This window comes from Hippopotamus amphibius, chromosome 9, assembly GCF_030028045.1.
Source record: "Hippopotamus amphibius kiboko isolate mHipAmp2 chromosome 9, mHipAmp2.hap2, whole genome shotgun sequence".
Classification (NCBI taxonomy): domain Eukaryota; kingdom Metazoa; phylum Chordata; class Mammalia; order Artiodactyla; family Hippopotamidae; genus Hippopotamus; species Hippopotamus amphibius.
The window spans coordinates 123321234-123335672 of record NC_080194.1 but is presented as its reverse complement, the minus strand read 5'-3'; the positions used below and the strand labels follow the sequence as shown (position 1 = coordinate 123335672).

General features: G+C 53.7%; 1 protein-coding gene across 1 annotated transcript; it reads right to left on the bottom strand.

The window, feature by feature from the left end:
• Nucleotides 1-6665: 6665 nt before the first annotated feature.
• FLYWCH2 (FLYWCH family member 2) lies at nt 6666-12555 on the bottom strand. The gene is made up of 3 exons (XM_057750928.1): nt 12391-12555; nt 8194-8614; nt 6666-6978 (listed from the first exon to the last, which is right to left on the bottom strand). The coding sequence occupies exons 2-3, from the start codon at nt 8522-8524 to the stop codon at nt 6869-6871; spliced, it is 441 nt and encodes a 146-aa protein (XP_057606911.1). The 5' UTR covers nt 8525-8614; nt 12391-12555; the 3' UTR covers nt 6666-6868.
• Between the last annotated feature and the right edge of the window lie 1884 nt (nt 12556-14439).

Below are 14439 nucleotides of genomic sequence, written 5' to 3'. Positions count from 1 at the left end.
ATTCATGTGCAAATTTGTGTGGACAGGTGTTTTCAATTCTTTTGGGTATACACCTAGGAGTGGATTTACTGGGTCAATGTTTAACTGTTTGAGAAATTGCTAGATTGTTTTCCACAGGGTCTGCTCCATTTTACATTCCCACAGCAGTGTGTGAGGGTTCCAGTTTCTCTACATCCTTGTCACCACTTGTTATTATCTGTCTTTCTGATTGTAGCCATGCTAATGGATATGAGTGGTATTTCATTGTGGTTTTGATTTGCGTTTCCCTGATGGCTAGTGATGTTAATCCTCCTCTCAAGTACTAATTTGCCATTTGTACATCTTCTTTGGAGAAATGTCTATTCAGATCCTTTACCATTTTAAAATTGAGTTGTCATTTTATTATTAAGCCTAAAAATTCTTTATATATTCTAGATATATGTCCATTGTCAGATATAAGATTTGCAAAACATTTCCCCCATTCTGTGGGTTGTCTTTTCACTTTATTGCCCCCCAGTTAAGATGGTGTCCTTTGAAGCAAAAAGTTATTTATTTTGATGATGTCCAATTTATCCATTTTTTCTTTTGTTGCTTGTGCTTTTAATGTCACATCTAAGAAATTACTGCCTAATCCAAGTTCACAAAGATTTACCCCTATGTATTCTAAAGAGTTTTATAGTTTAGTTTTTACATTGAGACTTAGACTCATTTTGAGTTATTTTTTGTATATGGGAAAGTAGGGCTCTGATTTCATTCTTTTGCATATGGATATCCTAGTTGTACCATTTGTTGAAAAGACTGTTCTTTCCGCCCTGTAATTATTTTGGCTCCCCTGTTGAAAAACAATTAACCAGGGCTTCCTAGGTGGCGCAGTGCTTAAGAATCCATCCCCCAATGCAGGGGACACAGGTTCGATCCCTGCTCCAGGAAGATCCCACATGCCCCGGAGCAACTAAGCCCGTGAACCACAACTATTGAGCCCATGTGCTGCAGCTACTGAAGCCCATGTGCCGCAGCTACTGAAGCCCACACGCCTAGGGCCCGTGCTCCACAACAAGAGAAGCCACGGCAATGAGGAGCCTGCGCACCACAATGAAGAGTAGCCCCTGCTCCCTGCAACTAGAGAAAGCCCGTGTGCAGCAGCAAAGACCCAACACAGCCGATAAATATATGAATAAATAAATTAATTAAAAAAGAAAAAGAAAAACAATTAACCATAAATGTGAGGGCTTATTTCTGGACTCAATTCTATCCATGGGTCTGTGTGTATCTTGTGCCAGCACCACACTGACCCAATTACTGGTGCCTTGCAGTAGGTTTTGAAATCGGAGAGTGTAATCCTCCAACTTTGTTCTTTCCCTTTCGATTTGGGTCCCTTGAGTTTCCACTTGTCATCTTTCTTGTCAATCTTTTTGAAAATGAATCTCTATTTTAAAGCTTACATCATTGCAAATACCCTCCATGGCAATGATTTTCAAGTATTTCTGCTTTTTCCACCTAACTGTATATTGTAACCCCCCCCCCAATATTATAAGCCTATTTACATGAGATTGGCTACCTAATTTATTTTCCTATTAGACACTCATTTCTAAATTTCAGTATTGCGGCTGTAGCTGGCTTCATTCCTAACTTTTGGGGAACCTGGGTGAAAAGTATACGAGGAATGCTTTGTACACTTCTTGCAATTTTTCTGTAGGTGTGAAATTATGTCAAAATAAAACGTCAGACAAAAAAGAAATCTGCCCCTTTGAGAGGATTCCGTGAAGGGAAAGCATCTTTTTCTGCACTGGTCCAGCCCTTGCCCATCTATCCAGCCCTCGTCCATCGGTCCAGTCCCCACTCACAGCGCACAGTCACTGCACACTTGTCATTCTCTGTCCACCCTGTGCGGTGGGGACCGGGATTGCTCCGGCGCCGGGAGCTGCGGGGCCTGTGAGCTGCTTTCCTGGACACTTGGCGGGCGGCGACCGGAGCGGCCCAGCATCCTCCGAGGTGACACCCGCCCTGCCTCTCACCCGCCCCAGGCGCGACGACGCCAACTCCCCTCCCGTACGGCGCCCCGCGCCCTCCGCTCACCGCGACCCTCCCCAGCCCCGTGGGCTCCTCCCTCTGTCCGCTCCCCTTCGCCGGGCCAGAGCCGCGGGTCTCCTGGCTGCGCATCCTCACGTCGGCAGGGTGAAGATGCTGCTCCTCTAGAAAACCCCACTCGCCTGAAACCCCTCCCCTCAGCCTCCCTCCTCTCTCTCTAAAGCTGCTGCTGGAAGTCCTCCCCCGCCCCCGGCCCCGGCCCCTGGGCTCGGGGCAGGTGCCGGTGCAGGTCCCTTGCGGCCTGCCTGCCCTGGTCCCCCGCCCGCTCCGCATTTCCACATTCTCCTCATCCTCCGTCGAATCCCCTCCTTCCCGAGTTCTCCCGCCCCTTTTCCCATCCTTGTTTTCAGTCCTCCGCCTCCCACCGCCACATCCTCTGCGCCTTCCTCTCTCACCTACGCTCCGCCCAACCTCCGGCTCCGCGCTCCGGGTCCCCGCATCTCTGTCGCCTGCCTGGGCTCCGCGTCCCGTGCCCCCTCCTCACCCCGCGCCTCTCCGCCCGCTCCCCTCCCAGGTCTCCACCCTGGGCACCTTAGGGCCCGAAACGACAAAGACCCTTGTCCCGGTGTCCTTGAGCTTACATTATGGGGGGTTGGGAGGGGAGAAGCAATAGACAATAATAAACAATGAGTCACAAGGTCTCTTAGAAGAGGTATGTACTGTGTGGAAATCAGACAGGGAGGAGGGGGGGGTTGCGACTTGTTTTGGAGTGTCTGTTGGAGGATGATGAGGAGTACGGATCTCACCCACCTTCTTCGGATAGCCGGCCATCTGCGGGGTCGTCACTGAGGAATCCTCCCTGGCCCAGTGGCCACCCTGCCTCCCACCCCTGCAGAAGGCACATTAGAGCCGGTAGGCGTCCGGGGTCAGCTGGGCCAGCCGGCATCCGCGCGCGCCCCCTCCCGGCCGCCAGGAGCATCAGCCGCAGAGTGTCCGCGGAAGGAAGCCTGGCGCGGGGGAGGGGAGCGTCCCTGGATCAGCGCTCCACGCTAACCAAGGAAAATGCAACCCCAGGAGAAAACACGCAGAGGTTGTGCACACAAGATGAAGCGGGGGGCTTTATCGATATTTTCTTTTTAATGATATTACCGTGTGGTGGCAAGGATACCTGAGAGTCGGGTGTTCACGGGCCACGGGTGGAATGATAGGGGCGGTGACCTCCCTCTGAGCAGAAATCTCGTATAAGGCTTTTGAAAGGATCGTTACCAACCTGCAAACAGCTAGGATACATCCAGCAATCCGCACTGGTTGGATAACTGATTACCCACCCCTGTAGTGGTGGGTTGTGACAAGTTGTAAAATGGACGCTAGAAAGACATTTGCAATATATTAAGAAAAAAATAGGGAATTCCCTGGCTGTCTAGTGGTTAAGACTGGGTGCTTTCACTGCTGGGGCTGGGTTCGATCCCTGATCAGGGATTTAGATCCCACATGCCCACAACTAAGCCCTGGCACAGCCAAATAAATAAATAAATAAACAAATATTTTTAAAAAAGTATCATAGACATCTCTAGATGGTGGAATTACTGGAGACTTTGTAATATGTTTTCTTTTTTTTAATAAACTATTATTTATTGGATTTTTTTATTGGCTGTGTTGGGTCTTCATTGCTGCACATGGTCTTTCTCTAGTTGCTGCAAGCAGGGGCTACTCTTCATTGTGGTGCATGGGCTCCTCATCGTGGTGGCTTCTCTTGTTGTGGAGCACAGGCTCTAGGTGCGTGGGCTTCAGTAGTTGTGCCACATGGGCTCAATAGTTGTGGCACACAGGCTTAGTTGCTCTGCGGCATGTGGTATCTTCCTGGGGCAGGGCTCGAACCCATGTTCCCTGCATTGGCAGGCAGATTCTTAACCACTGCGCCACCTAGGAAGTCCCCATAATATGTTTTCATAATTTTCTATTTATTTTCATGACTAGGAATTACTTCTTTTTTTTAGCTTGGAGGAAAGACCAATGCAAGTTATGTTTTAAAAAGGAAGTGTATAGTCATCCTATTTATTTTTTATCCCCATTATAATTAGTGACCCCCACCCACTGGCTCACAGAGTGCAGAGACCCAGAGCTGGCATCAATCTGCCACTTTGGAGGGTTTTTTGTTCCGTTGACACTGGTGGGAACCACTCTTGACTGACAGGCACACACACACCCATCCACTGGGAGGCTAACTGTATGAAGTGGAAGGACCACTTGCCCCCAGCCCCCATCTCCCCTTGGATTCTCCTCCTGGTGGGTGGCACTGCCATTCCTGGCTGGGCAGGCCAGTCCTCCCTCAAACCCTGTCCCCTGAAAGAGATGACCCATCACTGAACCCCTTCCAGCATCTGCCATCTCTCCTCCGTTTTCTCTCCCCCAGGCTGCGGTAGCCTCTTCACTGGCCTTGCAGCTCCCACTTCGCACCCACTTCGGTCCGTTCTCCTCAGGGTACCGGGGGAAGTTTTGTAAAATGACACTGACCACGTTCCTCCTCTGCATAAATACTTCCCCACCTCCCACTACCAGTGATGGACCTGAAAACCACCTGTGGCCCCCAGGCCCTGGGCCACTAGCCTCTGCCCACCATTCCTGCCTTGTGGCCTTCCAGTCCTTTTCTCTCTGGGCCCAGGCTCGCTCCTCCCAAGCCCGGCCTCTTAACCCTTCAGCTCCTTCCAAGGGGCTTCCCTGTCATGTGCTGAGGAGCTCCTGGCCCTCTGCTGGGCAGCCCTTAGCCCCAGGAAGTTCCATGTTTCCTGTCTAGCTCTGGGAGGCTGGGGCTGTGACCTGTTTACCAACTAGGTCCTGTGTACCCGGCTCTGGGCAGACATTAAGGTTCTCAAGAAGTAAAGGGGAGCTTCCTACGTGGCGCAGTGGTTAAGAATCCGCCTACCAATGTAGAGGTCACGGGTTCGATCCCAGCTCCAGGAAGATCCCACATGCCGCGGAGCAACTAAGCCTGTGTGCCAAAAAAAAAAAAAAAGAAGGGGCAAGAAAGCAGCAAGACAAGGAGGGGAAGGGAGGGTGAATCTAGGTGAGGGCTATGTGGTGCTCCCTGCATAGTCTTTCAACTTTTATGGGAGTTTGAAATGTTTCAAAATTTAAAAAATGATAAAACCTTAACACTTCCGGATCCAGGGTGTGGGCTTCCTGGCCTGGCTCAGCAGGGGCCACCCCCCCCCACCCCCGCTGCAGCCCTGACCACCCTCCAGGCAGATAATGGACACCACGGGCCGCTCGGGCCCCGGGAGGGTGGTGCACCCATGCCCCCACGCAGCCTCCGGGGGCCACCGAGTCCACCAGGCCCCCTCACTGGGGACCCAAGTGCTGGTCCCCGCCCCAGGCTCCCCTGGCAGCTGCGGAAGGGTTTGATGGTGCCATGGCAAAATGCAGGCGAGCGGACACGCGCGCATGCGCGCAGTGACCCTGCCCCGGCCAGGACTGCCTGGAGACCAGGCTGAGTGACAGGGGTCAAGGCTGACTGGCCCCTCCCCCCACGTCCTCTTCTCCACGCCTGCTCCACCAGCAGAGGTTAAACCCAGCAAGCCCTCAGGTGGTCTCCTCATCTGACACAACCAGCCCACCAGCATGACTCAGAGCCTCAGGAAAGGAGAAACATGGTGGGGGGTGGGAGCCTGTTTAAATATAGAATTTAGACAAAAGACCTTTTCAAGCTATGGTTACAGCATATAAATGTTACAGACAACCATGCTGTAAAAATAACAGCAAAATGGAGAGTTGGCTGAGGAAGATGTGCTGCGTGACTCACTTTTCCTAAGAGGTAGTCAACAGATACTGATTAAATTTGGAAAACGTTGTTTGAAAACATAAGTCCTCTAAGCTCTACTTAAAAAAAAAAAAATCCATTTCCTTTTGCCCAAAGGCAGTTTTCAAATGAAGACCATGTGGGCTGAAGCAAATTGAGGCTGTCGCCTTTTCTCAGGGGACTCCGACTTCTGGATGAAGGAGGGGAACAGTGTTTCTTCATCTTTTCCTCCAGCAGGGCAGCACCCAGGGGACCCAAGGAGGGGCTCAAGCTCCAGGAAGCTCCCTCAGTTCCCAAACCACCCAGAAGGAACATAATAGGGGCACCATGCACTTCTGTCGTGGTGCTCCCTCAGACCGCAGGCCCTCCTCCTTCTCAGCAGAACCTTGGGCTGCCATGAACATCAGGGCCTGTGCATGGGGGCTGTCAGTCCTGTGTGGCTCCCTGGAGGAGGCAGCCTTTCTGAGGGTCCAGCAGGAAGGAGCAGGCTGAGGCCTCCCGGGAACTGGCCCTGGAGGAAGAGCCACAGAGGGGCGGGATCGGCTTCCCATGGGTTTAGGGCTGGAGACCAAAGGCAGCAGAAAGTGGAAACCTCAGAGACTCCACCTAGTCTCTGAGTCAGTGGCTGGTTTTCCAGGCTGAAGAGGTCCAGGGGTGTGAGGCCCTGGAGGATGGAGGCCGCTGGAAAGCCTTCCTGGGTCTGAGAGGTGGCCCAAGCCAGGAAGCCCTGGAGAAGGGCCAGGTAAGGGCTGGTCCGGGGGGGGAGGCCTAGGAGCAGGGTGGGGGTGGGGGGTTGGAGCTGGAACTTCAAAGGACCCAGAATCATGGAATTTTAAAAACCTATCCATGACAGGATCTAGTGTACAGCTTCTTTTATTCTCTTTTTAATGTTTTTCTTCTGCTTACAAAAGTAAATTATGCTTGATCGGAAAAAAATTACAATGTTGAAAAAATTACAAGTGAAAATCAGTCAGCAGCTGGGCCCCAGGCAGGAGCCCAGTGGAACCTGTAGAAGTTGTCGTCAAGTTCACTGACCCAACCAGGACGCACCCTCGGTTGTCAGGGCTACGGGGCCTCTCCAGACACAGACACGGCGGGGGCCATGGTGGACTTCTCCCCTTCCACCGAGAGACTAGGGGCAGGCTGCCCTGCCAACCTTCCGTCTTCTTTTCCGTCTGGAAGAGAAGGGGGTGGGTCACGCTGTTGTCAAAGGAAAAGGGGGGAGGGTGGGGGGAAAACCTAGGGGTCCCAGCTGCCAGGGGAGGGGCAGGGATTACTGACTCCAGATACATGCTCCCAAAGGCCACTGGCCCAGGGACACAGAGGCTGTTTCCAAGAGACTTTGGGCCAAATCTGGGCTGAGCACCAGGAAGCCGCTGCCACTCCTGCGGCCTGGCCCGGGATGGGGCAGGAGGCAGGGAGGGCTGTGGACTGGTCTGGAGATAAAGGCGGAGGGGCAGGTTGAGGGGTGTTGACTGCCCGTGAGCGCCAGCCCTGGGGAGCCCACGCGGCCGAGCCGCAGCCCTTGTTCTGCTCTCCATCAGAGGGAGGGTGGTTTTGTCCTCATTCTCACAAAGGTGCCAAAGGGGTGGGGCCCACGCGGCCCCAGAGCCCAGGCTGATCTGAGAAGTGAGCAGAAGTCTCAGTTGGAGTGGAAGGGACCTTGGAGATGACCTGTCCCACCCAGCTCAGCAGGAGGAACGGGCTCTGAGCCAGAGGGGCCCCCCCATGCTTTGCAGTGACCTAGTTGGTGGCCTCAGGGTGGTGACTTGGACCCTCTGAGCCCTGCCTCCCCACAGGTTGAGGACAGAGCCCTCTCCCCGCTGGCCAGAGGCAGGTGCACATGAGGAGGCACTTGGAGTGGGACAGGCGGGTGGAAGGGCTCGAGGGTGAGCTAGGCCCACTGCAGAGGGGCCTCCAGGCTCTGAAGTCCCTGACTTCCTGAGGATGGCTCCATCCAGCAGGCGATGGAGCCTGAGGGGGTCCCTTGGGTCCCCGGAGAACTCTAGGCTTGTGCATGGGGAAGCCCCCATCTCATGAAAAAGGCGCATAAATGTGTAAACACATAAGAGTAGACAGGGAGAGAAACAGGCCCCGGAACACAGACACACAAGGACCCACACACACAGACTCTCCCAGACAAATACACACAAAGAGTCACAGAACCTTAGAGAAACACACACACACACAGGCGCGCATGTGCACACACGGAGGCCTATAGACACAGATTCACACTGAGACATAATGTAGACACACACACACAACGTTTACAGCACACACATACTCTCTAGAGCCAGCTGAGCCTGACTGTCCCCCTGGCTGCCTAGGTGACGGGACTTCAGCCCCAGGAAGGTCTTGCTCCCGCCCTGCTTGATGGGCGGGGGTCTTACCTGTGTCCAGCTTGCTGCGTTTCTGCTCAGGCTTCTGGGGGGCAGCCTCAATGGCCCGCTGAGCCTCGGGATGGATCTTGAGGAGGGCTTTGGCAAGGGTGGTGGGGCCGGGCACCCCCAGGGACATGATGCAGTGCACTCCCTTGCGCTTGGCCCCGGTCACTTTGGCACTGTCCTTGGAGGCTGTCAGCAGAACCAGCTTGGAGAACTTCCTGGGCTTCCTGGGGGCTGCAGGGACAACATCTGTGCCCGGCTCAGGGGACTCAGGGGAGGGCTCCTGACCGGCCTTCACACTCTCGCCCTCCTGCTCGCTGGGCTCGGGCAGGGGCATTCCGGGACCGATGGCCTGGCCCCCAGGCCCCAGCAGATGGATTTCTCCTCCACCTCCCTGGAAGGAACCTGGCCGTCCAGGGGCTCCGTCCTAAGGGAGGAGGCAAAATCCCATCAGTGGAGGTGCCCTTGGGCCTGGGTTCAGGAAGAAGAATCTGGGCTGGAGGTGGGGGCAGATGGGGCTGCCTTGGTGCCCCCGGGGAAGGACCTGAATGGAACCAGAGAACCCTGGGCCGGCGTGCCTGCTCTCTTGGCAGCCTTGGGCCTGTCACCTCCCCCAGACAAACCTCAGTGTCCCTGTCTGTAAAATGTGCCAAATACAGGGCTCCCAAGGGGCTGTTGGGGTGACCAGGGTACTGACAGCTGTGAGTTACTAGGAGTCCAGGCCCACAGTGCTGAGCACACGGTGAAGTGCTTCCACAGGTTTTTCCATTTAACCTTCAGCCCATGTTATGAAAGTTGATCTTTCTCACTGACCCAGGATACGGATGAGGACCCTGAGGCATGAGCCATGAATGCAGAGCTGGGCATCCAGTCGAGGTGGGTCCAGAGCCCGCCCCACACAGCACCTGGGGTACCTTGTCCAGGATAACAGAAACGGGTCTTCCTGAGCACCAGGCTTCAGGAAAAAGCACTCTGGGGACATGAGCTCAGGTCACCGACCCTCCCAGAATGCCCAATGCCCTTCACCCTAGGGGCTCTGCTGGCACTCGGCAGACCCCAGAGGAGGAGCCTGGCCCTGGGAGCTGGGACTCCCTGGATTCACAACTAGATCCAGCCCCCATCCCAAGCCAGATGCCCCAGGGCCCCATGATGGCAGCAAGCTCGTGTCTGAGTTGGTGCTGGCTCTGCCTCAGCAGAGTGGGGACAGGGCTGTGGAGGTGTCCACAGAATCTGTGGTCACTGAGGGCTCTCTGGCTTCCGGTCTGGAGAGCAGAAAGGATGGATGACAGGGAATTCCCTGGCAGTCGAGTACTTTCACTCGACTCTGCTTTCACTGTGGTAGCCCAGGTTCAATCCCTGGTTGGGGAACTAAGATCCCACAAGCCACTTGGCATGCCCCAAAAAAAAAAAAAAAAAAAAGGAAAAAGAAAAAAAGAGAAGAAAAAAATGGATGACAGGGGCAGAGCTGGCCTGGAGACAGGGGCTCTGGGGCATCAGTGTAGTGTGACAGTTTTGTCTGTTGCGGGTGATTGGGTGGTGGGCAGATGGCGGGCTCTTTCTGTTTACAGTTTAGCCCAGAAACAAGACTGCTACCTTGCCAGACATCTTACCCACCCTGTCCAGGACCCAGGCAGCAGCAAGGCCCATAGACTCTTACTTTCCTGTCCCCCCAGACCTGTTTCTCCAACCCAGCCTTCAGTTCTGTTTCTTTGGACTCCTCCAACACATATGGCTTGAGGTGTCCATGCCCCACAACCGACAGTCTTCCAGGATGCCTTCATCAATGAGAGGAGCCTGAGGTGCAAGGCCAATGAGTGGTTGGGGTGTCTTGTCCCCTGTGAGCTCCCTTCCTCAGTCCCCTGACAATTAGACATGAAAGTACAGACCTCCCAGGTGTGACAGAGGAGAACCCCCACCTCCAGGGGGTGTGCCCTCAGGTAAATGCTGCCTGGTAACAAGTCACCCGACCACAGGCACCCCTGAGACTGATGTCTCATTATTCCTCCTGTCCCTGGTCCAGCCCCTGGATGAGCCAACCCCTACTCCTCCCATGTGGTCCTTCCCGGTTTTGCCTGTCCTGCCCTGGATCAATCTCTTTTCTGGATCCATCCCTAATCTTCTAGCAATTTATTTTTGAGATGTGAATGGAAAAGTTGAGAGGCAGCTATTTTAAGCCTAAAACATCTATTTTGAAAATTAAAGTTTTACTCAAGAAAATTTCATTGAATTAACAGAATTTTTAGAAGTGAAGCAGAAATGAATTAAAAAGATCAAAAGGCTTCATAGTTTACCTTACTTCACTCAATTTACACCCTCCACCTGCATCCCCAGCCTGATGGTTTGAAGTTGCTGTGGGTCTCCAGTCACCCATTCATCCTAACCAGCTGTCATGATATTGGTCTACACAAAGGAGACCCAGGAGTTTAACATGGCTCAGTGTAAACCCCAAATCACACAATGGTAAGAACTGGCAGGAGCCCCTTAGACACCTTGGGAGGCAGAATAATGACCCCCTGCCCCCACAAGCTGTCTAGGTCCTTATCCCTGGAACCTATAAATATGTTACCTTACATGGCAAAGGCGGAATTAAGGTTGCAGATGGCATGAAGGTTACTAAACTAGGAGATTATCTTGGATTATCCAGGTGGTTCCATCACAATCACAAGCATCCCAAAAGGCAGGAAACGGAGGCAGGAAGAGCCAGAAAAAGCAGTGTAATAATGGGATCAGTGTCAGAGAGAGGAGAGATTCGATGTTGCCGGTATTGAAGGTGGAGGGAGGGGGTATGAGCCAAGGAATGCTGGAAGCTTCCAGAAAAGACAAAGAAACAGACTGTCTCTCCTAGAGTCCGCTGGAAGGGTTACAGCCCTGCCCACACCTTGATTTTAACTCAGTGAGGCCCATGTCAGAACTCTTGACCTCCAGCACTGCATGATTTTTACAAAGCTGTGTGGTTTTAATCCACTAAATTTGTGGTAATTTATTATGGCAGCAATAGGTAACTAATGCGAGGTCCAGTCCCTTGATGGTGAGGTTCTGAAAGCCAGGATCATGGGAATTCCCTGGCAATCCAGTGGTTAGTGCTCCAAGCTCTCACTGTCAAGGGCGCGGGTTCAACCCCTGCTTCGGGAGCTAAGATCCTACAAATGGTGCAGCCAAAGGAAAAAAAAAAAAAAAGGGAAGAAAGCCAGGATCATTGCCTGGCAGCTGATGATGACTTAACAGGATTACCTTCAAATGTATGAGACCGAAATACCATCAGTGTTCACCAACACCTGCATCCTCAGCTAAGAGGCCAACCCCTTACCCTCTCTGGGCTTGTTTCACCTGTGTAATGGGAGTAGTGGTGAACTTAGCAGGGCTTCTTAAGAGAAGGCAGGCAGGGCTTCTTAAGAGCAGGCAGGCAAGGGTGAAGTCTTCATTTTCAAGTTACCAGTGATATTGACAGCTGCCCCTTCCATAATCGCTGTCCCATGTGGTTCTTGGAGGGCTGTGACCTGGCTGCTCTGAGCTGCTCAGGGGATGATGGGCCCGCTTAGGTATGCAGGTACACATCCTTACAGGGAGATTTTCAAAGCAGCAGTAAGTCCCAAAGTGGGTCAAGAATTGCTGCTCTATAGTGTGCAGGAAACAGCTTCCCCAAAGTGGGAATTTCATGTACTGGGTTGGAATCTTAGTCACTTTTACTTCTCCTTACCGACTGTAATTTGTCCTTAGACCTGTCTATGCTGCGCGCAAATGGCCCCCACTCCCCGCCTCTCTCCTCTCCCATCATTACAGCCCACTCCTGACCAAGCCTCCGGAGTGCCTCCCCACCCCAGCATCTCAGATCTCCAACTGCCATCCCTGCAAGCATCTCTAGAGCCACAAGGATGGGACCTAGAACCACAAGGATGGGACAGAACTGGGGATGGGTGCAGGGCGGGGGCAGTACTGGGCGGGGCGGACATGGTCTAGAAAAGGCAAACGAATGTGGGGCTCCCTGATCTGGGGTGTAAGGGCTCAGTCCTGGGGTCGGGTGGGTTGGGGGGAAGGAGGAGCGAGGAGAAAGGAGCTGAATCGCGGGTGAAGGACAAGGAGGCGGCCTGAGCGCCGGGATGCAGAGCTGGGGGGCACCCCCCAGCATAAGCAGCCCTTGGGGACCCCCAGAGGAGCCCGGCAGGGACCCGAGACCCTCCCCGATCCGCTGGGGCCCGTCCTCACCGGGCACCGGTCGGGCGGCGACGGCAGCGGGGCCCTCCCTCTCCGGAGACCGAGCCGTGGCAGGTCCCTCAGCCTCCGTGCCTGGGGCCCCCGCCTGGGTTCGGGCAGTCACCTCAAGCTGGGGTCACCGAGCGAGCATGCGCAGCAGGGCTTGTGAGGTGCCCATTCCCCGGGCTAATTTAGTTTCTCCGGGTCTTCCCCGCGCTGGGTAGAACTGGCGGCCTGACCAATCGGCGCGCGGGGGCGGGGCCATGGCTCTCGACGGGGCGGGACCATGCCGGTATTGGGCTGTGGCGCCCGCGGGGCGGAGCGTCAGCCTTGCAGCTGCTGGGCGTCGAGTCTTGGGCGGGGCTTTCCCAGGACACCCGGGTTGGTTTAACCAGACCACCCGACTTCCCGCAGTGTTTGGCCTAGGCTCGCCGCAGAGGAAGCGAGAGCAATTGTTTGAAGGCCTCGATCGTTCCCTTCGTTCTCCTGAGCTAACAGAGGAAAGAGCTTCCTGTACGCTCATCAAAGCCACTGATTCCGCTCCGCCCAGCATCCCTGAGGGCGCAGCTTCTTTGCCATCGGTCCCTTCCTCGCTATTGGTCCCCCCGCCACCCCTCACACACACACGCCCACAGATCCAGCCCTTGTCCATCGGTCCGGCCGCCGCCCATCGGTCCAGGCCCCACTCACAGAGCACAGTCATTGCACACTTGTCATTCTCTGACCACCCTGTGCGGTGGGGACCGGAATTGCTCCGGCGCCGGGAGCTGCGGGGCCTGGCAGCTGCTTTCCTGGACACTTGGCGGGTGGCGACCGGAGTGGCCCAGCACCCTCTGACATCCGCCCTGCCTCTCACCCGCACGGTGCCCCGGGCCATCCGCTCAGCCCGACCCTCCCTAGCCCTCCGCCCTCCCCGCCTTTGCCCGGCTAAAGCCTCCAGTCTTCTGGCTGCGCGTCCTCACGTTGGCAGAGTGAAGACGCTGCCCCTCTCTAGTAGAGAACTCCACTCCCTTGACACCCCTCTTCTTCGCCTCCCTCCTCTTGCTCAAAGCTGCTCCCGGGCTCCCTGCACGTGCAGGTGCAGGTCCCATAAGGCTCGCTTGCCCTGGACTTCAGGCATTTCCCAAGTTCTCCGCATCTTCTACATCTGCTGTGTCCTCTAGTTCTCCCACATTCTTCGGTATCCTCCTCCTCAAGTCCAAATATCAGCAGAACCTGCATCTGGCTCCACAAAGGCTCGCAGCACACCCCTCTGCCGCCCCCTCCCCGGCTCTGGCAGATCCCTCATACCCACCCTCAGTTCAGCAGCCCTCACCTCCACCGTCCTCCAATTCTTTCTCCAGGGGCCGGGTCATTTCCTGGGTATTCTTCAGGGTCATTCAAAGGCCTTCATGAATTTATTTGCCATTATTTATTAATAATCCACTGACTACTGGTTGTTTCTAATTTTATTATAAGTATCTTTGTATTCAAATTTCTGACATCTCTGAGTATCCCTTTTCTTGAAATTTCAAAAAATAGTCAAAGAAGGCAAATATCTTTAAGGGCTTTTTAAACATGTTGCCCGATTGTCCCTAAGGAAGTGCACAAGCTTGGAGTCAGATGCCTGGGTTCAAATCCCAGTTCTGGCGTTAGCTAGCTATGTGACAGGCAATTGCTTCCCCTGTCTGTGCCTCATTTTTCTCATCTGATAAATGGGTATAATGATATCACCCACCTCATGCAGTCATGAGAATTCACAAAGTATTATCCTGTGGGTCGTGGGTTCTAACATGTATATTCCTTAGTCCAACAGTTCTCAGACTTTTTGGTCTCAGAACCCCTTTAAAGTGTGATTACACTCTGTAAATTATTGAGCAGCTCAAAGAAATTTTGGTTATGTAGGTTACATCTATCAATATTTACAATATCAGAAATTTAACCTGAGAATTTTAAATAGCAATAATAAATTCACTGCATAACTATATCTTCAAACAAAAATGAGTGAGAAGAGTGACAGTGTCTACATTTAAAAAAAAATCTATTTGGGGACTTCCCTGGTGACCCAGTGGTTAAGACTCT